General features: G+C 47.9%; 1 protein-coding gene across 1 annotated transcript in view; it reads left to right on the forward strand.

The window, feature by feature from the left end:
• SCTR (secretin receptor) overlaps nucleotides 1-24,649 on the forward strand; it is a 98,475-nt gene that overhangs the window by 48,881 nt on the left and 24,945 nt on the right. The window contains exons 3-4 of the mRNA XM_090279332.1: nucleotides 13,623-13,730; nucleotides 19,069-19,181. Of these exons, the coding sequence (XP_090135458.1) occupies nucleotides 13,623-13,730; nucleotides 19,069-19,181 (221 nt within the window). The remainder of the gene's footprint in view (nucleotides 1-13,622; nucleotides 13,731-19,068; nucleotides 19,182-24,649) is intronic.

A 24,649-nucleotide genomic window follows, 5' to 3' on the forward strand; every position in this document is an offset into this window, starting at 1 on the left:
CAGAGAGAGTCTGAGCGCGAGAGTCTGAGAGAGTCTCTGAGTGAGAGCCCGAGCCTGCCAGAGAGAGTCCGAGTCAGAGCGCCAGAGCGAGAGCCAGAGTGCCAGTGAGAGCCAGAGCCGGAACGAGAGCTTGAGAGACCCCGCTAAAATGTCTGCAGCTGCTTATATATCCCTGACTGCGTCATCTGACGCAGTGGGCGTTGCAAACAGTTCTGACCATTCACAGACCCTTACGTAGGCTCTGTGTGCTTTCCATACCATCCCCTGGTTCAAGACTCCTCCCATCCGCCTGAGGCTTTGGATGCATTAAAGCCATTTGCATAAGAAAGACAGTAGCCACCAGCCTCAGGCATGTGGAAGCATTTGAAAAGCTGCTTACTTCTCCCCATCCCCCAGCAGCAAACTCTGGGGATTTTTGGACTCTCCTGTTTCTGTAACAGTTTCCCCCCTTTCAGACTAAGACCCTTTATAATCTTATAAAGGACAATGGGCGAAGGTCTCATGCTCTTCTAACTGCTTCCTGCTGAACGTGGTCGTCGTCCTACCTACCCTTGGGTCTAGAAATCCCTAATAAGAGTGGGGATGTAGGGGAGGGTGCCCTTCCCACATGGGGAAGAATCTTGCAGAGTCCAGGTCAGTTGGCTATTCCTGGGTAGCAGCATGCTTGGTTTCCAAGGGCTGGTACTGCTGGACAAGCTGGCATTCTTGTCGTATTCTGAGGGCAACAGACTTGGCAACAAGGTTAAAAAAACACAATTCAACCTATAACCTCTATATACAAAAGGCAGGGATTAATTTTTCAATGTCCCACGTTAGGAAAAGAAATGGCTTCTTTGGAGGAAGGTGTGCAGGGCACGTCACACCTGTTCAAAGCCCTTTTGCCCACTATACTTAGTTTGGGCTGAGGGGTATAAATTTTGGATTTCCCCCCTCTCAGACCTCTGGGCCCTTTCTGTCCAAGCCATTAGGACAGAAAAAAAACCAGTTTTAAAGTGAAGCCTGCAGACCACCCCATACTTCACCAACTCAGCCACTTAGTTCAGCCAAACCGTTGAGTCTCAGGAGGTGACAATGCAGATGGGCTTCTTAAGTGAGGCCTATATGTACAGATAATTACTCAGGTAGAGATCATAGGCTTATGCCCTATGAAAACAGAAAGAACATGCATGTTAAATCGCACAACACAATTGACAAACCAGTCTTCAAATCTGAGAGACTGTCTTATTGTTAAGACATCCAGTTGCAAGGCACTTGACATTCTTCTTGCCTGTAAATAAAGCATTCTTGATAATGTCACAGACTTGGTTTAACTTTCAAATGGAAAACAAACTTTATAGACAGTTAGCTGCACTGAGCATTGCAATTTTTCTTAAGTCATGATTTTTCTCCTTAAGATCACCCTCCTTGCCAGTAAAGGGACTGCATTAAGTCCAGTTTTTAATTTAGCCTGTTCATTTGCATAAACACAACAAGAGCAGTGATTGATCACATATGATCTTAAAGTCTACTATGCTGGAACTTATACAAGGAACCTTCATGTTGACTTTTAGTTTGCCCATTAGGGCACAGAAGCTGAGCCACATACCTGCCATTCAGCCTTGCCTGCAAACACCTGCTTTCCCAAATCCTTTGGGTTTTCCATTGTGCCTTAAGGTTCTTTCTATCCATCCTTCAGGAAAGCAACCTTCGTTCCTTCCCTGGAAAGACTGCCATGAACCGCACAACCAACCAAGGTGTCAGGCCTTTTTCCTTCTGGGCTTTCCTTAGCTTCAAAAGTCAAGTCCAGTTCCTCAGGGCTTTCTGGTAACAACCAGAGCCTAAGCATGCCTCCTTCAGGCATGTCATTCCAGTCAAAGTCTTGGTTAACAATACCTTTATTAACAACTGGTCTTTTTAGTTTTATGCAAAGAAACCTAATGTAATTACTTACTCCTTTAAATTGCCAAATTCTGGAGGGATCAGGTAGGAGAAAAATACACAGTGTGAAGGAAAATCCTTGTCCTTCTAATATTCCCAAAATTGCATTTCCATGCCTTATACTTTCTTTTGTTCACTTTCCTACATGTGAAGTTTTTTTTTTTTAACTTTCTCTGGGAAACCTCAATTTTCCTTTCAGATTATATGGCCAGTACCAATACAGAGAATTCCAGACACTTCCTAGGTCTCAGAGAATTCTAGACCTTACATAGGTCTCCAGTGGCTAATGCCAAACCAATACAGGGAATTCCAGATGACCTTTCCTAGGTCCCAAGGCTAAATGCCAATCCAGGGAATTCCAGATGACCTTTCCTAGGTCACCAATGGCTAATGCCAAACCAAAGAATTCCAGACCCTTCCAAGGCCTCAGAGAATTCTAGACCTTACATAGGTCTCCAGTGGCTAATGCCAAACCAATACAGGGAATTCCAAATGACCTTTCCTAGGTCCCCAATGGCTAAATGCCAATACAGAGGTACAGTAACCATACAATTAGACCACAAGTAGTTGAGGTTTCCCTTTTCCCAGGTTTAAAAACTTTCACAACCTTTCTATATGTTTACCCATTCAGATTTAACCATAACCCATTTCCAATTCTTTTCCACACTGTAAAGGACTCTACCCAAACTCAGTATTTGGCAGCTAAAATTCCCTAGATTTGCAAGCACATGCCTAAAGCAAAAGAAACACTTTTAATCTGTGTTTCAGTTCACTGTCCTTTTTTTCGAAAGAGTAATTTCAAATCTTCTTCCGGAGTGCAGGTCCAACTTTCCCTTTCGGTGTCAGTCACAGCAGCAGGGTCTGTGTCCTCCTCAGGCGGTGCTCGTTTTACCCGTGTGTGGTGTATCCAGGGCTTGATTCCTACCAGCTTCAGCGAAGCATGTGTTGTTAGCAAAACATCATAGGGACCAGTCCATTGTTCAGCCAGCTGCTGTTCAGGACCTTGCGTCTTCCAGGTCTTCAGTAAGACTCTGTCCCCAGGTCCGAATGGGTGCAAGGGTTTTCATTTCTACTTCCCTTCTTACGATTTGGACACTCATTTTTCCAAAGGCCCTTCTTTCTGCAATAGGGACACTGGTCCTTGCCCAATGGTTCTTTCCTCCTCTCTTTAGGGTCCTGTTTCTTCCTTTGGCCTCTCCAGCCTGTTTTAAAGAACATCAGGTCCTGTCTTCTCTTTTCTACTCCCCTTGCATGGTAAACTTTAAATGCGATGTCCACTAACTGAGAGGGGCTCATTCCTAATACTCCATCTATACGCTGGAGTTTCCGTCTAATATCTGGGGCACTCTGCCCAATAAATGTCATGTTCACCATTCTTATGTTCTCTTGTGCCTGTGGATCAACATCAGTGTACTTTCTATAGGCTTGATAGATCCTCTCTAAGAACTCAGAAGGATCCTCATCTGGTTTTTGCTGAATAGTCTGTACCATATTCAGGCTTTTTGGCTTGGGTACCCCTTTTCTAAGTCCTTCCAATATACACTTCCTGTAGTGTTTCAAAGGAACTAGGCCTCCACCATTTGGGTCCCAGTTAGGCTCTGTCCAAGGAATTGCCACAGTTGGGTCGGGGGTCCCATGGGGATCCTCTCCATGGAGACGCTGAGCCTCTTCATTAGCCTTACTTGTAACCAGTCGCCTCTCATCCCCAGTTAGCAGAATATTTAGGAGAGCCTGTACATCTGCCCAGTTCGGGTTATGAGTGGCAAAAATGGAGGCAACAAGCTCTGCCATTTTCTGAGGATCTTCCCTATATGAGGGGTTAGAATTCTTCCAATTTAGCAAATCTGAAGTGGAAAACGGAGTATGGGCCCAATAGTAGCCAGAGGGCTGGCCTTGCTGATTTATTCCACCTATTGGGTACTGCCGTAGAGGGAATTGGCTTGCTCCAAATTGGGAGGTCCCCTGACTATACTGAGTTCCTTGGCGGGTTCTGGCAGGGGAGACCCACTCCTTCTCCTGTAAGGATGGAGTTATTGACCTTGCAGTCACTTCAGAGGCCGGCTCCAAAAAGGGTGGCGCGAGAGAAGTCCCTTGAGCTTGCAAAGGGGCGGGCGCCCCGGAAGGCATTTCCATCTGTGAAGGTGGTACAGCAAGAGCTGCGGCCACCTGCAAAAGGCGCTGAGCCTCAGTAGCCACCGTCTCTGAAACCCCGGGAGCTGCCGCTGGCGCCACAGTCGCGGAAGCCTGGGCCCCCTGCAGAGGGGGTGGAGCCACTGCTGCGGAAGCTCCGGCCTCCTGAACCGCCGCCACCTGTGCCTGGCTTGGTACCAAATTAGGGCCTTTGTCTCCCGGATTTAGAGAATTAAAGAGGGCTACTTCCTCATTCTCCCTTTCTTCCGGCGTTTGACTCTCAGGAAAAGGCTTTGAGACCTCTTTTTTCCTCTGCACCATTATTTGGGCCTCCATTTCTGCTAAGGTCTTATTATGCAACTCTGCAAATGCATTTAGATAATAAACATCTTCCCAATTTCCTGATTGCAGGCAGTACCTTTTCAATTGCTTAATGACATGATAATTCAGGGTACCATTCACAGGCCACCTTTTCTTACCACCCAGAACATACTCAGGCCAAACAGTATTACAATAATAAATTAATATTTTCTTAGTCATAGGATAACGACAGTACATATCCCAATTTTCCAAAATTCTCTCCAGTGGGCTGCCATCAGGGACTTGCCCAGAACTGCTCTTATTAACCCAGACATACATGCTAATGGCTATAACCAAAACAATCCCAAGGACTAGAAAACATATATACCACTCTGGCATCCATAATTCTTTTACGTCCAGGAATTCTCCTAATCGGACAAACAAATCTAGTATCCACGATGCCATTATTTTAGAAATACACAGAAATAATTTTTAGCAAACAACCTTACTTCTCTAATCTCTTCCCAGTTCTGTTTTCTTTTCACCACACAGGCGTACTTAGGCGGTCGGCACCCTCAGAAGGTGTCTCCCAAGTGGGTCGACCTGCCACGGGCAATTATTAACGTCCCACCTGGGGTCGCCAAATTGTTACAGAACCCCTGGGCTGCTCCAGTTGAAAACAAACCCACGGGCTCTTTAGTTAGGGGCCCGATTGCCCGCCGCCAAAATATAACTCTCAATACCAGAGTTTGGTGAAAAGAAAAAGAATTGTTTATTTAACAGTTATATAGATTTAGTTACTTGCGGATTTCTGTTGTTAAGTCTTATGCTCTTTAAAATACCCACAAACACATATCCTTGCCTCCCCCCCTTCCAAACCAGGCTAGTTTTAGGGAAGTCAGAGAAACCGTTTCCCTACTTTCCCAACACAGTTCAGCTTTACCAGCAGCTGCCAATCATTCAATCTGATTGGGGAGGTCCTTTCTGTGCTGTGGTGCCCTCCAGCTCTCAATGCAGAACCACCTGGATTCTCAGCCTCCTTGCAAACTGCCTTCTTTCTGCAAACCGGGTGGATCTTCTCTCCTTCTCAAAACTGCATGGCGAGAGCCTCTTAAAGCAGCCTGGAGACCCCTTCTCCAAGCCACATGGAGAAGGCCCCTTCACCAAGCCACGTGGAGGGAGCACACGAGAGAGCGAGAGCGAGCGCACGAGCGCACCAGAGAGAGTCTGAGCGCCAGAGCCAGAGCGCGAGAGCGAGAGCCACAGCGCCAGTGAGAGCCAGAGCCCGAACGAGAGCTTGAGAGAGTCTCAGAGCCAGAGCCAGAGAGAGTCTGAGCGCGAGAGTCTGAGAGAGTCTCTGAGTGAGAGCCCGAGCCTGCCAGAGAGAGTCCGAGTCAGAGCGCCAGAGCGAGAGCCAGAGTGCCAGTGAGAGCCAGAGCCGGAACGAGAGCTTGAGAGACCCCGCTAAAATGTCTGCAGCTGCTTATATATCCCTGACTGCGTCATCTGACGCAGTGGGCGTTGCAAACAGTTCTGACCATTCACAGACCCTTACGTAGGCTCTGTGTGCTTTCCATACCATCCCCTGGTTCAAGACTCCTCCCATCCGCCTGAGGCTTTGGATGCATTAAAGCCATTTGCATAAGAAAGACAGTAGCCACCAGCCTCAGGCATGTGGAAGCATTTGAAAAGCTGCTTACTTCTCCCCATCCCCCAGCAGCAAACTCTGGGGATTTTTGGACTCTCCTGTTTCTGTAACAAGGTGACCAGCTATGCCACTGTGGACCCAAAACTACCCCGACCCCACAGTGACCCGAGTCCTTTGATTTGTCCCTTCCCTGCAAGAGCTCCCAAGGTAGGCTAGGACAGGACGCCCTCCCTCCCTCCCCCAACTCAGAGCAGGAGCCTGGTGGGGAGTGGAGTCTGAGGTTCTCCACTCACACCCTGGAGCACAGGTGGTCCCTGCAAGCAGCCAGAGGCCACACAGACCACCCTGCTCTCTGGCCATAGTCCCTCTAGCCCAGCTGCAGCCATGCACCACCTGTACTGGGACTTACTTAATAATTTTTCCTTTAAGATAATTGGCTCTTTTTCATCATACTGTATGAGGGGTGGCCCCAAAACCCTGGTATTTATTTACAAAAAAATTGTGTATTTATTCTTACATGGTTAAATTTTGATTACCTTCAAACTATTCTCCATTTGATGTAATACACCTACCAAGATGTTTTTTCCACTGCTCATAACAGTTTTTTTTTTTTCCTTTTTCAAGGATGAGGCAAAGGGACTCAGAAAGCAGAAAAGGAAACAGAGCTTTAATTTGTATCCATTTTTTAACTTTTTAAAAGTTCATTTTATCAAATGATACATTTTGTTTAAAAAAAGTTTACACAGTTGAAGAGAAAGCAGAGGTCAGCAGTATCTTTAATACTGAAAGACTAAATCAAAGACTTTGTTTTTAACAATCCCCTCTCCCTGACCCTAAAACATTATTGTGAGCCTTATTATAGGAAGGACTGTCTCTACAGCTCAAGTTTCACCCTCAAAGCAGCTACCCTCTCTCCTTCAGCCTCTTTCCCGGCTGTCACGTCACGTCACAGCAAGGCTGGCATCGGGGAGAGCCGGTGGGGCTGTGCCACAAGAGCCCAGGCCGCCGTCACTGCCCAGCCCCACAGGTCCGGCGGCCAGGCGTGGGGGCGGGGCACGGGAGCAGGCAGAGTAATAAAAGGGCAGCTGGAGGCCAGGGAGCCAGCAGCAAAGGGAGGGGCGAGAGGACCAGAATTCAAGGCATGTGAGGGTCAGGGGTCAAACAAGCAAGATCCATCAGATTAGTTGTCAATTCACCCTAAGGAAGTCTTAAAGGGGGGAAGAGAAGCTGCTTAGATCCTTTCGAGAAGATCTGCTCTCAGATCTTAGGGAGGATAAGTGAGAAATAAATGCTAGCTAACATTCACACGACTGCTTTAAGCATTTTACGTTGTCGTAAATCGCACCCATGACCCCCATTTTACAGGCCGAAAGCTACAGCACATGAAGTTAAGGAAGCTGTTCAGGGACACACAGCACAGTGGAGCCAAGGCCTAAAGTCAGGCTGCCCCCATATCCCGGTGCTGCTGCTGCTGCCCACCGGGGGAGGAGGGGGTCGCCGCGGGAGGTGGTGCCCGGCAGTGCCAGACTCACTACTCCTGTCTTCAGAAAATGACAAGCAGCCTGAGGCTCTGTGCTTCAGGAGGGAAAGTCTGTTCAGAGGGCAGATCTGTAACTTGCTGATATGATCCAAGCAGTCTCCCACCAGTCTGTGTACCCATTTTCACAAGACATTCCTCTCTTTCTTGACTGAGCTTGCAAGAAAAATGGTTAAGCGCAAGACACTGTTTGTGGCCCCACCCCAGCCCCAGTAGTCCTATGGCTGCATCCTTTTCCTGGATGCCTGCAGCGAACCCTGTTGCCATTTCCCTGCTGGGGCTCCGAGGGCCATGGCCTAAGGGTTAACACCTCATATCCTCCCTTCTTTCAAGCCTAATCCTCATCCTGAGCTGGGTGCATTCCAAACACACCTGGAGCAGGTCAAGATGAGCCTGGCCCATGGCCGCCCCTTCATTTCCCCTGGCAGGAGATTAGATGGGACGCTGATTAATCACTCATTACTTAGGTCCTCACTGCTGGCCAGCCCTCCTTGCTCATAACAGTTTTGAACTCGTCGATTTTGGTGCCTTTTAGTGCTTCTGCAGTTGTTTTTCTTGTTTTGTTTGGTTTGCTTTTGTTTTTCCACTTCTTTCATATCAGCAAAATGCTCCCCTTTGAGGACTTTTTCCATCTGGGAAAACAGAAAAATGTTGCTGCTTGGTGTGAGATCAGATGAATAGGGAGGGTGGGGCATGGGGGTCATGCTGTCTTGGGGCAAAAACTGCTGAACACTCAGCATGGTGTGGGCAGGTGCACTCATAAATCACCCATCATGAAATGGACGAACACATTGAAAGAGTCTTAAAAAAAAATTCACTGAAACTGAGTGCAGCCCCTCACAACAACACCAGCTGGTACAGTGATACAGATGGGCCCCTAGAACACTCACCTAGTGGGGAAGGCTGCACTACAAGGGGCCTGCCCTCCAGAACATAATTCCATTTGGGGGGGGGTCCCCCTTGTACATTAGATCTTAGACAAATTCATCCTACATAACTGCAACTTTGTGCGCCTTGACTAACTAACCTCTTGCCCTTTTCCCCACCTCTCTACTGTCTGCTTCTACGAGTTTGACTTCCTTTGGATTCCACAGATGAGTGAGATCATGTAGTGTTTGTCTTTCTGTATCTGACCTATTTCTTTTAGCATACTTGTAATGTCCTCCAGGTTCATCCACGATATCATAAATGGATGGATTTCCTTCTTTCTTATGGCTGAGTAATATTTTATTGTCGTTTTCTTTCTCTATTTATCCTTCAATGGACATTTAGGTTATTTTCATATTTTGGATATTGTGAATAATGCTGCAGTAAACATAGGGGTACAGATATCTCTTTAAGGTAATGCATACTTATTTCATTTCCTTTGGATAAATACCCAGAAGTGGAAGTGCTGGATCATACAATTGTTCTACTTTATTTTTTTGAGGAACCCCCATACAGTTTTCCACAGTGGCTGCACCAGCTTACAGTCCCACCAACAGTGCACAAGGGTTCCCTTTTATCCAACTGACTTTTTTTGTAACTTAACCTTATCCTAAACAATAGTTGCTATAAAACCACAATGTGATATGCTAGTTCTATAACTTTTTAATACATATTAAAAATTCACTTTAAAAAATGTGTAACTGTTAAGACCTAGCCAGATGGTATATGCCCTGACTGGGTATCAAACCCAGGGTTCGATACCTGGTCTGGGCTCATACGTAGACTGTGGGTTTGATCTCTTGTTGGGGTGAGTATGGGAGGCAAATGATTGACGTTTTTGTCTCACATCGATGTCTCTCTCTCTCTCTCCCTTCCTCTCTCTCTCTAAAATGGATAAAACATATCCTCAGGTGAGGGTTTTTTAAAATGCTTATAAAAATGTGAAACTATTAAAATTAAAAGTGTTCTATCATGTACCAGCTAAAAGTGCATGCCATGTGAGATGTGGTCCTTGCATGCTTAGACCCTGGATCTGTTCCAACACTTTCCACGACCAGACAGTGAAGCCGAGGCTGGGAGAGAGTGTGACCATTGTCACAACGCACAGACATGAACAATGCATGTGGAGTTAGGTTCCAGGTCTGCTGCCACCAAGGGTCAGCCTAGCAGGAGGGGTCCCGGCTCCACCTTTATAAGTTCTGTCACCCTGCACATGTCACTTTACCTTTCCGAAGCTGGGTTTCCTCATCTCTGCTGGGGTCAGTGATGCTGCCTGTCCCCTACGGGCTCCACAGTGTTTGATTCTTGTCCAGAACAGGCCTAGAGAGCCCCTTCCCCAAACTTCTCTCTCCACGTGTCTGCTATAAAGGGCATGGCAGTGAACCAGCTGGCAGGGGAGCCCCACAGGGGAGTCTGCTCCCCTTTCTTCTTCATTTCTCACCACCAGCCACTTCCACCCTGCCTTTTGCCAGTACCAAGCCAGTGTCCCTGTGGAATCAGCCTGACATGATGCAGGTCAGGAAGCCTGCCAGATGCCCTGGCACCCTCCCCATCTGTCTGGCCAGCCAGACATGGGTTGTCCAGCCTCATGGACTGGAACCGTGGGCCAGTGTCCTGATTGACCTGGTCAGCTCAGCCCTGATTCCATTTTTCCCAAAGTGAGGAAAGAGGCTTTGCATTTTTTTATAGTTGGGAGGGGCTGCCCCTACTTCCACTAGCTGGCAGGGAGGCTGTGCTCTGAGCCAGGCACGTGCCACCACAGAGATCTCTGCAGAAAGAGAGTAGACGAGGGGCTAGCCTCATCCTCCAGGCTTCAGACATTGGAATAGCTCTGAGAGGAGAGACACAGTGGATCACCTGTAAAGGGCCCTCCCAGGACCATGTTGCTGTCCCAAGGGCTTCTAGGGAAGCCAGAGTCACCCAGGGGCCTACAAACTCTAGGATGCCCTGCTCAGGCCTGGTGAGCAGTGTCCAGAGCTGGAATCTGGACAACCAGCAATCTGGACAGCAGTGAAGCTCTGGGGAAGTTCCAGACAGGGAGCAGCTCAAGCCCCTCCTCGTCCAGGGCTCACTGTGAGAGTTGGGTGAAGGATCAGGAATATCCAAGGGGCTTCTCATCTTTCACATTCCTTGAAGGACACAGACACATGGTCCTTTTGTTCTATAGATGCTTTGACAGTTCTGTGGGAGCCACTTCCAAACCCTGCCCTCTGTGCCCACGGTCTCTCCCCTCCATTTCCTGCCACTTCTCTTGCCAAGGCCACAGCCTGACCTATCATCCCTCCAGCTGCTTTACTTCCAGAGCCCCCAGCCCTACATCCTCATCTCAGGTCTTACCTCCTCCCACCCCCACCCCCTTTTCCTTTCTCCTCCTCCTCCTCCCTCTGGGCGCTGATCCTACTGCCTGGTCACATCTGCCTTCACTTTCCCAACTCTCAGTCCCCTCCCTGCATCCTCTAAGCTTCAGACCCTGTTTCCTCTCCACCTCTTGGCCTCTCCCCAGCATCCTCAGCCTGGCTGCAGTGGGGGTTGGTGCCACCTGGACACAGGACAAGTGGGCAGAGCCTGTGAGTGTCTGAACTTGCAAGCAGTGGGGTCAGGCATTCCTGGCCTCCCTTTCCTGGCTTTGTGAGTCCAGGCACCCACTGGCTGCACTGCTGTGGAGTAAATGAGCTCCCATGTGTAAAGCACACCCCTGCTAGCACCCAGCCGGACCTGACCAGCAGGGGACTGGAAGGCTAGGACCTTAACATGGAATTTAGAAGTCAAGTGTGGCTCCCATGTTTGCTGAGTGACTATGCTGTGCTCGGTCTGTTGCAGGTGCAGATTCCTGCTCTCACAGGCTCTCTGCCCAATAGGGGGAGCTGTCTGCACCTCAGAACCAGGGGGAGCCGCCCACTGGCAGTGACCTTCCTGGCCCTAGGGAGCTGCCTGTCTCACTCTCTCAGATTTGTTCCTGGGAGCCAAGGGTGTGGTTCTGAGCCCAGAAAGAGGGTCCCACACTGTGGGGAGGAGGGAGGAGCAGTAAGGAGATTCTCAAAGCAGACAGCAGCATCTCTAAGGAGTTCTTACAAAGCAGATTTCTGGGTCTCAGAATGACTGAATTAGTATCTCTTGGGGTGGGGCCTAGGGATCTGCATGCTTAGCATGCTCCCAGATGATTTCTGATGTATGCTGGAGGATTAGCCCCCTCTGAAGTGGGACAGGTCACAGGGGAACTTCACTTAGAGGGGACACAGATGTCAGAAAGATATTGGTGCTTTGACTTTGGTTGTATTCACACCTGAAAAGAGGCTCTTACTCTTTCTTTACAAAAGCTGGGAATTTGCCCCCTGGATACAGATCACACCCATCTCCTGTCCCTGGAGCTAAAAACTACCCTGCAATTCAGACACCCCAGCCTAGCCCAGCCTTCTGACCAGGATGAACTAGGAAGGAGTCTGGAGGACAGGTGGGTGGGAGCTACCTTTCATCTGCATCCACTGAGTAAGGGTTGATCTCATCCTCAGAAGAAGGGCATTTGTTTCCCCCAGAATAGAAGAGATACTTAGCTAGGGAATCTATGGGGTGGTGAGGCAGGATTGGAACCCAGGTCCGTGGAACTCCAGATACTGGACTCTTTCTGAAGGTCTTGGGCTCTAGGTGGGGAGGTCTGTGCTCTGTTCCCCAAAACTGGATGAGGGGTGACTCTTCTCATCTCATGAGTGTCACCTCAGCTCTATTTCCAGCCCCTTCCAAATCTATCCACAGTGATGTTTTCTCAGTTGGCATGGGTCCCCAGAAGCCTGTCGCAGGGAGCAGTTTCCCCGGGTTTCTTCCCCTGGGGTCAACTCTGGGAGAATCAGTGGCTGATTATGTTAAATGATAAATTTTTAAAGAGAGTATAATCATAATTTGCAATCATATATAAAGTGAATACCTGCCAAACATTGTATTTAATTAATGAGAAAACCAGTAAGATGTTACTACTGGTTCATAGGAGAATTCAAAATACCCGATGAATAAGGCTGAATGGTAAAATGAGTTTACAAATAGATGCAAAACTGGCTGAATGCATTTGCATGGCTCTGGACAAAAATCAATTGCATTGTTATCAGTTATCTACAACTTACAGAGTTGCACAGTAGCTCAAGGAAAGTAAAAGTCCCCAAAGACCATCCGAACACCCAGATAACCCAGAAGCCTGGCTTAGACAGTGCCTTGTTTTGCATTGAAGACACCAGTGATCTTCTTGATTCATTTCAAAGTCCGTCAGTTACCAGAAGTGGGTCACAAATGTGGTTCTGAGCTTTCTGGCAGTCAAGTCAAAGAGGGAACAGTCTCAAGATTCAATGTCTATAAGGACAGATGTGTGGTAGTTCTTCACCATTCTTTCAGCTTCTCATGGCATTGAGACCAGGTTCTTCTTCCAGGAGGGGTCTCGTAAAGGGAACCCAGGGAGCTGGAAAGCAATGTCCTTAACAATATTTCCACTACAAATGCAGGAGCCACACTGGTATAGCTGCTCCCAAAGGCCAGGACACTGGCTCTCAACATGTGCTCCCAGGCCAGTAGCATCATCCTCACCTGGGAACCTGTTAGATATGCAAATTCCCAAGTTCTGCCAAGACTCTTGGGGGTGGGGCTCTGCTATCTATCAACTAGCCTTCTGGATCATTCCAATGCAAGCTGAAGTTTGAGAATCACGGGACAAGGATTCTCAACCTTACAATCACTTTAGAATTACCTGGAGAGCTCTAACACATTATCATGCCTGGGACCCACCCAAGACCAATTAAATCAGGATCACTGAGTGTATGATCCAGTTATTCATGTTTTTTAAACTTCCCCATATGTTTCTACTGTGCAGTCAGGATGGAGGCCCACTGCCACTGTCATTTAATTCAAACTGAGGCCAAGAGATGTTTCTGCTCTAGAGAAATCCAGACTTGCACTTGTGAGGATTGTGTCTCCCTCATTCCCTCCCTTCCTTCCTTTCGTCTTCAACATTGAACACTTCCCATGTAGATGACAGACTCCAAGGCCCCAAGGATGAAAAGGCACTAAAAGGGCAGTACCTAATGGGAGCTCCTGACAGGTGAGGGTGTTGGGAATGATGACAGGGCAGTGGGGTTGGCCCTTGGTTCACACTCCTTCCCTGTCTGATGTTGTTCCTCTTGGCAGGCTGTGAGGGGCTGTGGGACAACATGAGCTGCTGGCCCTCCTCTGAGCCAGGACAGACTGTGGAAGTGGAGTGTCCGCGATTCTTCCAGATGCTCGCAGGCAGAAACGGTAATGATCCAGCCCAAGGGGCCCAACTGAGAGGCTGCAGGGTGGCCTCTGAATGGGGCCTCAGCCTGGACTCTTGAGACCAAGGAATCTTCTCAGGGACAAGTAATGAATGGAATGATGGGGGTGGTGTCCTTGTTAGGGGTTGGAAACTTTGCTTGGGGGGTTTGGGGTGGGCTTAGTCCTTAGAATCTCAAGCAAGAGGGGAAGAGGCAATCTACTGGGGAAATGATAAAGGAGGCTAGACTTGCTTCTCTCTGCTCCAAGCACCCAATTAAGGGCTCCCTTCCTTCCTTCTATGTTTCTGCCTCTTAGCAACCAGAGCCGTTGCTCCAGCCACAGTGACTGGGTCCCACCCTGGCACAGCCTGGCCTTCCAGAACACTTACTTCCTGTGACCATTCTGCCAGGCCCTGCTGATAAATTGAGCCATCCCTGGAATCCCTGGCCTCCTGGGGGATCTCTTGCCTGAGGAAAGCTACAGTTTACGAGGACTTCCTTAATTTCAAGCAGGGAAGTGAGGAGGCTGTCTCGGAGGATGCTCAGGAACTAACATTGGCTAAATCTCCACTATGTGCCAGGCATTCAGTAATCACAAAACCCCTGCAAATCACAGACCTTTTCTCCCTGCACTTGATTCAGTAAAGAGTAATATTAACAGGGAGTAAGAGGGGTTTAGCAGTTTGCCTAAGATTCACAGCTAGGAGATGGAGAAACTAGGATTCAAACCCAGATTTCTTCTGACTTCAGATTGGTGCTCTGCTTGAGGCCATGGTCAAGGTGATCCTACAGCCCCTCAGTGAGGGTGTCCCTGGGTAGAGGCTGGTAGTTTCATGGTCTTTAGCCCCTTCACTTAGTGGACTCATTTAAAATCTAAAGCCTGACCTGGTTCTGCCACCCCTCTTCCATGTGGGGCAGAAAAAGCTGCCCGATGAGGCCCTTACCAAGAATGAACCAAAAACAATGATTTAACACCAAAATCTTTCACCTTCCAAAGTCAGGAAACTATGACCAGCATAGACCAAGATTGTGCAGCATGGGAGAGGAGTGCCAATTCTTCACACCATTATTCTCCAGTACACATAAGCGTGTGTGTGTGTGTGTGTGTGTGTGTGCATGTGCACACACACGGATTTGGGAAACACACTGCTGTAGCTCAGTTTTTCTCTCAGCCTCACCTGATGCCTCAAGATACAAAAATTGGAGGGGTCCAGGGAGTCCAGTTTGAATCCCACCCCTTCCATTACTGCTCAGGTAATGCTAGCTGCTATAACAGACAAATCCCCAATCTTTAAGCCTACATCCAGTGCTTGTCTGCTGAGAGTCCAAAACAGGTACTTCTGACAAGCAGAAAGCTCTTCTCTCCATGGTGACCCTGGCATCTGGGCACCTTCCTGCTGTGGTGTTGGCACACGGCTTTCAGGCTGGTGAAGGGAAAGAACACAGATGATTGGCCAGGGGAGATTTTGATGGACCAGGCATGAAAGTGATACCACTTCTGCCCACGTTGCTTCTGCAAGAACTCAGTCATATGGTGACTCCTAGCTGCTAGGGATGTGGGGGAATGGGGTCCCACTGGGTGCCGGTCTCTACCACTGGGCCCAAGTTCCTAGAATTATTTCTGTGCTTCAATTTTCTCACCTGTAAAATGGGACAATAAGTAACACCAGTCCTGTAAGGCTGGGCTTGAAATAAATTTTAAATATTTTCCTTTGTCTCTTTTCTCCCCCTTGTACCTCTTCTTGTCCTTTCTTTCTGCCCCCAAGTACCTCCACATGCACACACACACCAGCAAACTTATCTACAGTCTTTATCTGCTTGAATTATTCTTCCATGTCTGTCTCTGGGGTCCTTAGAACGTAGGACACAGGAGATTAATTCGGACATGATTGACCTTGAGTAGCTTGTGGGCCAGGACCAGACCCTGGTCTCAGGCTCCCCATCCAGTGCTCCTCCCTGGCTGGCTAGGTTCTCCTGTTGGAAGGACTGGGAGCTCTTCTCTTTTCCAAGCCTTCCCTTCAAAGCCTTGTTCAGAGCCACTATGCCTCTGCCTGCCCCCTCCACCATCCACCTGCCCTTATGTAAAGGCACCAGACAAAGCAGTGCTCATGGCTACATCCCTCACCAAACAATGGCTTGAACCCCTGCCTGCCTCGTTAACTAGAATCAAACCTCATTCTTGAGGTTCCTCAATCCTTTAATTGCTCAAGACCCATCGGGAGTCACCCAGGGGTGCAGTTCCAGGTCTGCACGCTGTAGGGACGGGGGCTATGCCAACCTCTGCTGCAGTTTCTTTTTGCTGCCGCCTGGTGTCGCTGTAGGGCTACAGGACCTTCCGACATGTCCACACTTGAGGGTCTGCCCGCTGAGTGCAAGGCACAGGCCCCCAGGAAATGGGTGTGGAGGGGGTCACCTCACCTTGAAGAGACTGCTTAATCCAGCCCCAGACTCAAGGCACCGGCCACTCTGGGAGCATAGGTCAGGCCAGTACAGCCTCCTACCAAGAGCCATTCTGCCACTACTACCTTCTTTCCCCATAGATCCACCTAGGGTCTGGTTAGATCCCTGCCCCTCTGTCTCTTCTCAGGAGAGGAGGCTTCCTCACCCCAGCCTAGGGAGGAGCACCTAGTGTTCTGGAGCCTTCCTTTAGTAAGAAGAAACTAATAATAAACTAATTCTATCTCTGGGCACCCACTACATGGGCCCAGGCAGGATGGATATCTGTGCGACACGAGAAACTGCAGACTGGATTCTGCCTCAGATATTTCTCTGTGTGCCGGGGTTTAGAATGTTTCTTCTAGGATGCATTCCTTTGATTGTTAAAAGGACATTGGTCTTCTTGAGTTCCTTATTAAAAATCACACTTCCCAGGCAGGGTCAGGCCTTACCCCTCTTTCCCTTCTATATTGGTGGGGATTAGAGCCTTAAAACAGTAGAAGTTTCTAACCTGATTAGGGTCCTAGAGCCTCTTGAGAATCACATGAGGGCTTTGGACTGCACATATACATGTATACAAGTATACTGACTGTACTTTGAGAGGTCCTTGAGATGTACATTCGCCTGAACCTGGGTAAGGACGCTTCCCTATTAGGCATTAAATACAGGGGAAGTGGGTAGGATTGAAAGGACTTCCAAGAGAACACAAGCCTTGTCTCCCCTGCAGCTCTGCCAAGGGCCTGGCCAGCAAAGGGCACTGCCTTGTTAGCTGCTCTGGGCACCTGGCCTGGATCACATGAAGCATCTGTCTTGGGGATCCTGGTGGGTCATTGGAGAGGACCCCAAACAGGCAGCCTGCCTGGCTGTGTGTGCACGCTGTCTGACGGTCAGTTCTGGGCTTCACAGAGTTTGTGTTCTCTTAACTCATCTTCCCATCCAACCAGCCTGGATTTGGTCACCATTTTTTCCTGTCTGACAGCCTAGCTCCCTTGAACTTACTTCTACCTATCTCCTGAATTCCAAGACTCCAAGCCCCACCAGCCCTGGCCTACTGTAGAAAGACCCAAAGCAGGAGGGAGTGACTCTGTGGTACCTGCGCCTGTGTGTGGCGCCAGCTGAGCACTGTCTGTGCGCCGTCATGCTTTCTGCTCAGTTCTGCAATGTGCCTGATCGCCCACTGGCACAGAAAAGTGATGCGCCTGAGGTCACAGGGCAACCAAGACACAATACTGAGTTTCAAACTCAGATCTGACTGGTCCTAAAACTGTCCTCCAGACCTCGTGAGCCTTCATAGGCTGGGCAGGCCTAGATCCCCAAAGCCAGGGTCTTCTGTTGCTAGAAGCTGCCCGTGGGTCTGGGGCAGGGTCAGGCAGGGAAGCAGTACAGTGATGGGACATGTCCCAGCTGGGCACTGTTGCCCAATTCTGAGCCTTGGTTTTTTAATCTGTAAAATAGTCCTGCGGTACCTCCCTCACTGGGGCCCAATAAAGATTAGATCAGAATCTGCCTGTTAGCTTAATGGCTGCTTCTAGAAATTCCAGCCACACTTCTTCAGCTCAGTGGAAACTGTTTGACCCTAAACCCTGTGAGCTAGTGACCCAGACCCTGGGGCTTGTCAAGAGAAACATGCCAGCCCATTTGGGGTGATTAAGAGGCCCCTGGAGAGGGTGCAGAGTAGAGCAAAAGCAGTGACAGGGCTGTGATCAGCTCCCTGCACCCCTGTAATGCCAGAGCAGCCAGACCCAGGATCAGAACTCAGCTCTGCTTGGCACCTGGTAGTAGCGGAAGCAGCTGAGTCAGTCGTTCCCCGGAGAGAAATGCTTCCTGGTGGATTCCTTCTTGGCTGGCAGCTCCCATTCCCCAGTCTTTGGGCTCTTGCTCCACAAGCTCCCTGTGAGCAAGCTCTCCCCTCTTCTCCATTGAGAGCTTAGAGTGGGCTCTTTTCCCCCCTCATTTGCTTCTCTAGAAATGTTTGGTGAGCAAGGATTCTGGGCAGATCCCGGGAAGCCCACAGAAATTCATCTGCTGGGAAGGCAGGGAAGCCAATGGCACCCCACGTGAAGGCACAGGATGCAGCCTGTGCTGGAGGTGTGGGGCAGTGAACTCCAAAAGCCGGCAGAGGCACGTCAGCCTGAGTGAGTGGCGGGTGGGGTGGGGAAGTACCTCCTTGAGCATTGAGGGACCCTGGAGAGAGTTTGAGGCCTGCAAAGGGAAGAGTGTAGGTGTGGGACGGGATTGGACAGGGGTCTAAGAGAGCCCTGGAGTGGGGCTGGGCCCTGAGGATCGCAAGGTTGGGTGGGGAGCAGCGACACTAGAAGTTCTGCTGTGGCCTGGCCATTGGGATCTGGGGTGTGGCTTTGATGACTGAATACTGTGACATGAGTCAGTCAGCTTCCCTTGTCTATGGAGCCCTGGTGCCCGGCACAGTGGGATATGGGGTGTGGGTGAGGCGGTGGGAGAACAAGCAGTGATTGGAGGCTGGGAGGGAGTGTTTGTTCAGGGACAGCCTTGTTTGTAAATTGATGTTAAGGATCAATAGGTCTGTCTGTGTGTCTGTCTTTCTCTCTCTCTCTCTCTCTCTCTCTCTCTCTCTCTCTCTCTCTCTCTCCTCTCTCTCTCACACACACACACACACACACATGCATATCCTAGGTCTTTGTCCCTCTTAGGCCCATCTGCCTCCTTGCCTTTCCCACAACTTTTCCTGACTGACTGACTTACATATTCTTCAAGGATCAATTGGGCCAATTGGGAACTGAATATGTAGTTCAGAGAATGGCAGCTGGGGACGAAGTGACAGAAGAAAGCTCCAGGCTGCCTCTGAGGCATTGCTGAGGGCACCCAGGAGACCCAGCCTTCTGTCCCTGGTCCCTGCCACTCACACATAGCACACTTGGCACCCACAGGTTCCATGTTTCGAAACTGCACACAGGGCGGCTGGTCAGAAATCTTCCCTAGGCCTGACCTGGCCTGTGGGGTTAATGTGAACGACTCATCCAACGAGACCAACCAGAAGCGGGTAAGCCTGACAACCTCCCTTCCTCCCCAGATGGGGCCTTCAGGGAGAGAAGTCCCTAGGTGAAGGTAGAAGATAGCCAGCCCAGGGCCAAGAACAGGTAACCTGGGGCTGCCCCTCCCACCCACTTGTTTCCTGCTCATCACCTGGGATTCAGTGGGCCTGCTTCACTGCCCTGGACATGAAGTGGTCATGAAGTGTATGGCACAGAGTGGACTGCCACATGCCACCACGAGACTGATGGTGATTTAGTCATGAAAACAAAAGAGAAGTGATGTGGTGGCTAAGTGCTCAGTGCCAGGCTGGTGAGTCTTAATCCTGACCTGTGACCTTGGTTGGGGTGGGTAGGACTTTACTTCTCTGTGCCTCAGTTTCTTTATCAGGGAAATTGGGTTAATAATAGTTCTGACATCACAGGCTTGCCAAGAGAACTAAATAAGTGAATCCATACAAGCATTGAGAACAGTGTCTGGTCATAGTAAGTGTTCAGTCAATGTTTTCTCTCAAAGGAGAGAGCCCAGCCACAGGGCAGTCCTGGTTTGAGAGAGGGCACTGTGAGCCATGGGATGAACTTCTCCAGGTGCCTCTGAAGTAAGTGGCTATCAGTTTCAGAGAACCCTTCCTTCCTCACTTTTCCTGACTCATACACATCCTTCAAAACTCCACCTCAGCCTATCAACTCCAGAAAGCTCTTTCTTCCTGTCCCCCCAGGAAGTGCTCCAGCTATTACCTCCCATGTTATATGAAATCATCAGCTTGTGCCATGTGAATCCGTCTCTCTCACTAAAATATGAGCTCCTCGGAGGCATCCATTCACTCAACAAACATTTACTGAGCATCTAATATGGGCAAGGTAGGGGTCTGAGCGTGGAGATAAAGCAGTAACAAGTCAAAAAGAGTAATTTCCAGGCCCCCATTGCCCAGCACAATGCCTGGAACCTATGTAAGTGCCCAAGAAATATTCATTGTTGGACTGGACATCTATAGTACCATGTGCCAGCTGCTTAATGCACAATTACATTCAATCCTCAAAAGCATTCAGTGTGAGCCTATTATTTTCATCATTTTGAAGATGAGAGAACTGAGGCTCAAAGGGATTGAGGAAAATACTTAGAAAGTAATGGAAGCAAATGTGGAAGAGGTATCTGCAACCCATGTTCACTGCACCTTTACTAGTAATATCCAAGACATGGAAACAAACTACATGTCCATCTATAGATAAAGGAATTGTGGCATATATATATAATGGAATATTAGCCACAAAAAAGAAGAAAATCCTGTCAAGTGCAATGACATGTATGGACCTTGAGGGCATTATGCTAAATGAGATAAATAAGACAGATAAAGATAAATACTGTATGATCTCACTTATATGTAGAATTAAAAAAACAAACAAACCCCAAACCAAACTCATAGCAAAAGAGATCAGATTAGTGGTTACCAGGAGTGAGGATGTAGGGAGGAAAACTTGGATGGTTATAAGATAAATAAGTACTAGGGATATAATGTACAATGTGGTGACAATAGTTAACACTACTGTATGATATATATAAAAGTTGCTAAGAGAGTAAATCCTAAGAGTTCTCATCACAAGGAAAAAAACCTATTTCTCTCTCTCTCTCTCTCTCTCTCTCTCTCTCTCTCTCTCTTTGTATCAGCCAAGTCATTATGCTGTATACCTTAAACTTATCCAGTGATGTATGTCAATTATATCTCGGTAAAACTGGGAAAGAGAGTCAAGGGGGAAAAAGAAAGTTGTGGAGGCAGAATTCAAATCAAGTATAATTCCAAAAAGAGCCAGTGGTCCCCTCTAACTCCTGTCCCTGTCCCATGAAGGTGTGGGCCCCTGGGGGATGCACCTGTAGCTGTCCCATGAGCTCAACTCCCTGGTAGAATACAATGGAGAAGGATCATGTAGAAGCGTGAAAGAGGGGAGCAGCAGAATTAAGGAGAGAGAATGTAGCTGTGAGGCAGACCACACCCCCTTCTGAATTTTTTCTAAGATGCCTCTATAGTCAATCAGTCTTGCTCTATATGAAGGGATTTGATTGGGGGATCAGTATGGGGGATGGAGTTTCTTTTCTTCCAGGGCTTGCCATCCAGTTGGAGAAAACACATGAATGAGGTCTTCAGATCTGGCCTGAGTATGTTAGTTTAATCACGGGATTCAACAAGAATTGAACAGTGGGTACATATGGTGTTGGAGGGGTGGTGGGCAGGCTCTGACCATTGCTATCATTGACTCATATGAAGACAGGGGCCTATGGATATCACATTTGTAAAATCCATAAAATTCACAGCAAACTTTCTTATGATGGGTGGCAGGATCAAGCTTCAAGAGGATGCTTTAGCTGCAACTAGCAGAAATTTCCAACTGGCTTAATAAGCAAATTTGGCTCATGGGTGCAGAGAACAGTGTCAGGGCTCTTTGATGAAGCAATAGTGCAAAGCTGCCAAGGACCATGTCCTTTCAACCTCTTCTCCTACTGCTATCCTGGTGCGTCTTCCCAAGACTGGCACCTCTCCCACTGTAAGATGACTGCCATTGCCAGCTGCAGCCACAGGCTTCACTGCCTGCTTGTCCAGGAGGAGGCATAGCCTGACTTCCTACAGCTCCTTCCTAAGAGCAAGAAAGCTGTTTTACCCAAACCCCCAGCAAGTCTGTCCAAACACCTCACTGGCCCAAAGTGACTTCAACCTGCCCACCACTGACCACTCCTGGCAGAGAGGTGGTTTATGCCAGTGGTTCTCTTAAGTTTTTAGCTTTGGGACCCCCATGTTTTCCCCCAAGCAGATTTATTTTTGTTGTCTTTTGATTTCAAGTTCTAAACAAAAAGAAAGGAATTTTTAGTTTGATGGCTATAACCCTAATGGAATCCCCCCCCCTAAAAAAAGACAAATAAGGAAATATTAAATAAAAACTCTTATTATAAATTTCCAGTGCATAACATTAATGCTCACATGTGATTAAAGATTTCTGTGGTTAGACACTGGTAAGAAAATTTACCTTCTGCACAATGCAGCTGGATTCAGTTTTATTTGCTGATAGGTTTAGTTTTAACTTGCGTCCTCCTCTCTGATTTTTACTTGCTCCATTTTATTATTTTATTTTATTTTTTAAAGACTTTAAAATTGTTATTCTCGTACAGTTGTCCCAGTTTTTCGCCCTTTGCCCATCCCACCCCTTACCCTTTTACATTTTTTAAAAAAGATTTTACTTATTTATTTTTAGAGGGGAAGGGAGAGATAAAGAGAGGGAGAGAAACATCAATGTACAAGAGAAACATCGATCGGTTGCCTAACCCTAGTGCACTGTTGGTGGGAATGCAGACTGCTGCAGCTACTATGGAAAACAGTATGGAATTTCCTCAAAAAGCTAAAAATGGAACTGCCTTTTGATCCAGCAATTCCATTGCTAGGTTCATTCCTGAAAAATCCTGAAACACCAGTTCAAAAGAACCTATGCACCCCTATGTTCATAGCAGTACTATTTACAATAGCCAGCTGCTAGAAACCACCTAAGGACCCATCTGTAGATAAGTGGATCAAAAAACTGTGGTACATTCACCCAATGGAATACTATGCAGCAGAAAGAAAGAAGGAACTCCTGCCATTTGCAATAACATGGATGGAACTAGAGAGAATCATGCTTAGCAAAATAAGCCAGGCAAAGAAAGAAAAATACCATATGATATCACTTAATACAGGAAACTAATGAACAACTCAAATGAGCAAATCTGAACCAGAGGCATGTAAACAAGGAGCAGACTAACAGTGACAAGGGGGGAGAAGAAGGGAGAGAAAGGGAGTAAGAGGGGGAAGGGTCTAGTCAAGGAACATGTATAAATGACTCATGGTCATGGACATCGGGGTGGGAATTGACTGTGGGAGAAGGGATGGGCGGAGTTGGGGGAAGCAATGGGGAAAAGTGGGACAACTGTAACAGAAAAACAATTAACAAAAAGAAGTCTGATAACCCCAATCTAAAGGTGGCCTTGTCAGGATACAAAGAAGAGAGCTAGGTAATTTGACCCATGACAGACAGCAGTAAGGCTTTGGGACCCTGAGTCCACTGGGGTGGGGTGGAGGTGCGGCAGTGCACAGTTTTAATCCTCAAGGGCAGGGGCACTGAAGTGTCATCAGGCCTCCTGGGAACAGGGCTCTTTCTGGGTAAGACCTTAAAGACACAGGGCAGGACCAGGTCTACATGGGAGCTGGCCCATGTGTCCTGGGGATCAGATAACAGACAATGACCCCAGTCACAGGACAGTACAGGATACTCAGCCTAAATTCTCCATACTGTTACCCGTGTCTCCTCACACTGCCACAGGCTGGCCCAGACTGCTCCTCAACTGAGGGCTGCAACACCAGGTGTCCCCAGGAGTAAGGCCAACACCCTCAGCTATGGCGCTCACGTTGGTCCTCTGATATTTTGACATTTCATTGGTTTTTGATGTCTCCAAAGTCTAGGAGCCATTAATCTAATGTAATCTACTGCTCTTTTGTCTCTCCACCTTGTTTACTGTAAGGTGGCTCCTGGCTCCTGGGATTATAGTCACATCAGTGGGGAAGCTCAATGTCACAAGGCAGCCCATCCTGCCAAAGTTTACCTCTTGCTGTCAGAAAATTTTTGGTCACTTAGAGTCAAGTCTATTTTCTGGTAACATCCTCCCACCGGAGCTCACACACTAGGTCTTAACTTTACTTCTACATGTCAATTGACCTAATACTTTTCTTCCCTAAATTTGTTTTTTCCTCTGGGTGTAATGTACACAGTTTATTCATGCACTCTTAAGATGACATGAGCAGCCTTCTCTGGAAATGTTCCAGTTTATTAATGTGCCTCTTAAAATAACATGCCCAGAACTGGACCAAATACTGCAAATGTCCCAATGTGGCCAGCTGCCCTGGCACTCCCTTACGTAACTGAGAGAAGGCTTAGTCTGTCTGGCAGCTACCTCATACCTCATACTTCATACCATAATCTCACACAACAATTTCACACCACTGACTCAAGTTGAAGGGTGGATGATGAGGGTACAGGGTGGAAGTAGAGAAAAATGTACTGTGTGTCTTCAAAGTGCCAGCCATTGTCTAGATACTTTTCCTGATAACTTATTTGTTCTTCCACCAAGCCTGCAAGGTAGATATTATCCCCATTTTGCAGATGACGTATCTGAGGCTCAGAGAAGTTAAGTAATTTGCCCAAGGTCACACAACTGGTGAGTAACAATCATGGGTTTGAAACCCTTGTCTCTTGGCTTTGACGTCTGTATTCTTTTTGTATAGTACACTTCCTTAACACCATGAAGCTTTGGCCATTCTGACCTCAAGGTCATTTTTATATGAACAGGCATAAGCCAGTCTGGTTCCCCAATATTATTCCAGTGCCTGTTTTCTTTTTAAATTAATTACCCTTTTCTTCTGGTTATGAAGTAGTACTTACCCACTGTAGAAAAATGAAAGGTATA

This window comes from Furipterus horrens, unplaced genomic scaffold (assembly GCF_987537825.1).
Source record: "Furipterus horrens unplaced genomic scaffold, mFurHor1.1.pri manual_scaffold_1, whole genome shotgun sequence".
In the NCBI taxonomy this organism is placed as follows: domain Eukaryota; kingdom Metazoa; phylum Chordata; class Mammalia; order Chiroptera; family Furipteridae; genus Furipterus; species Furipterus horrens.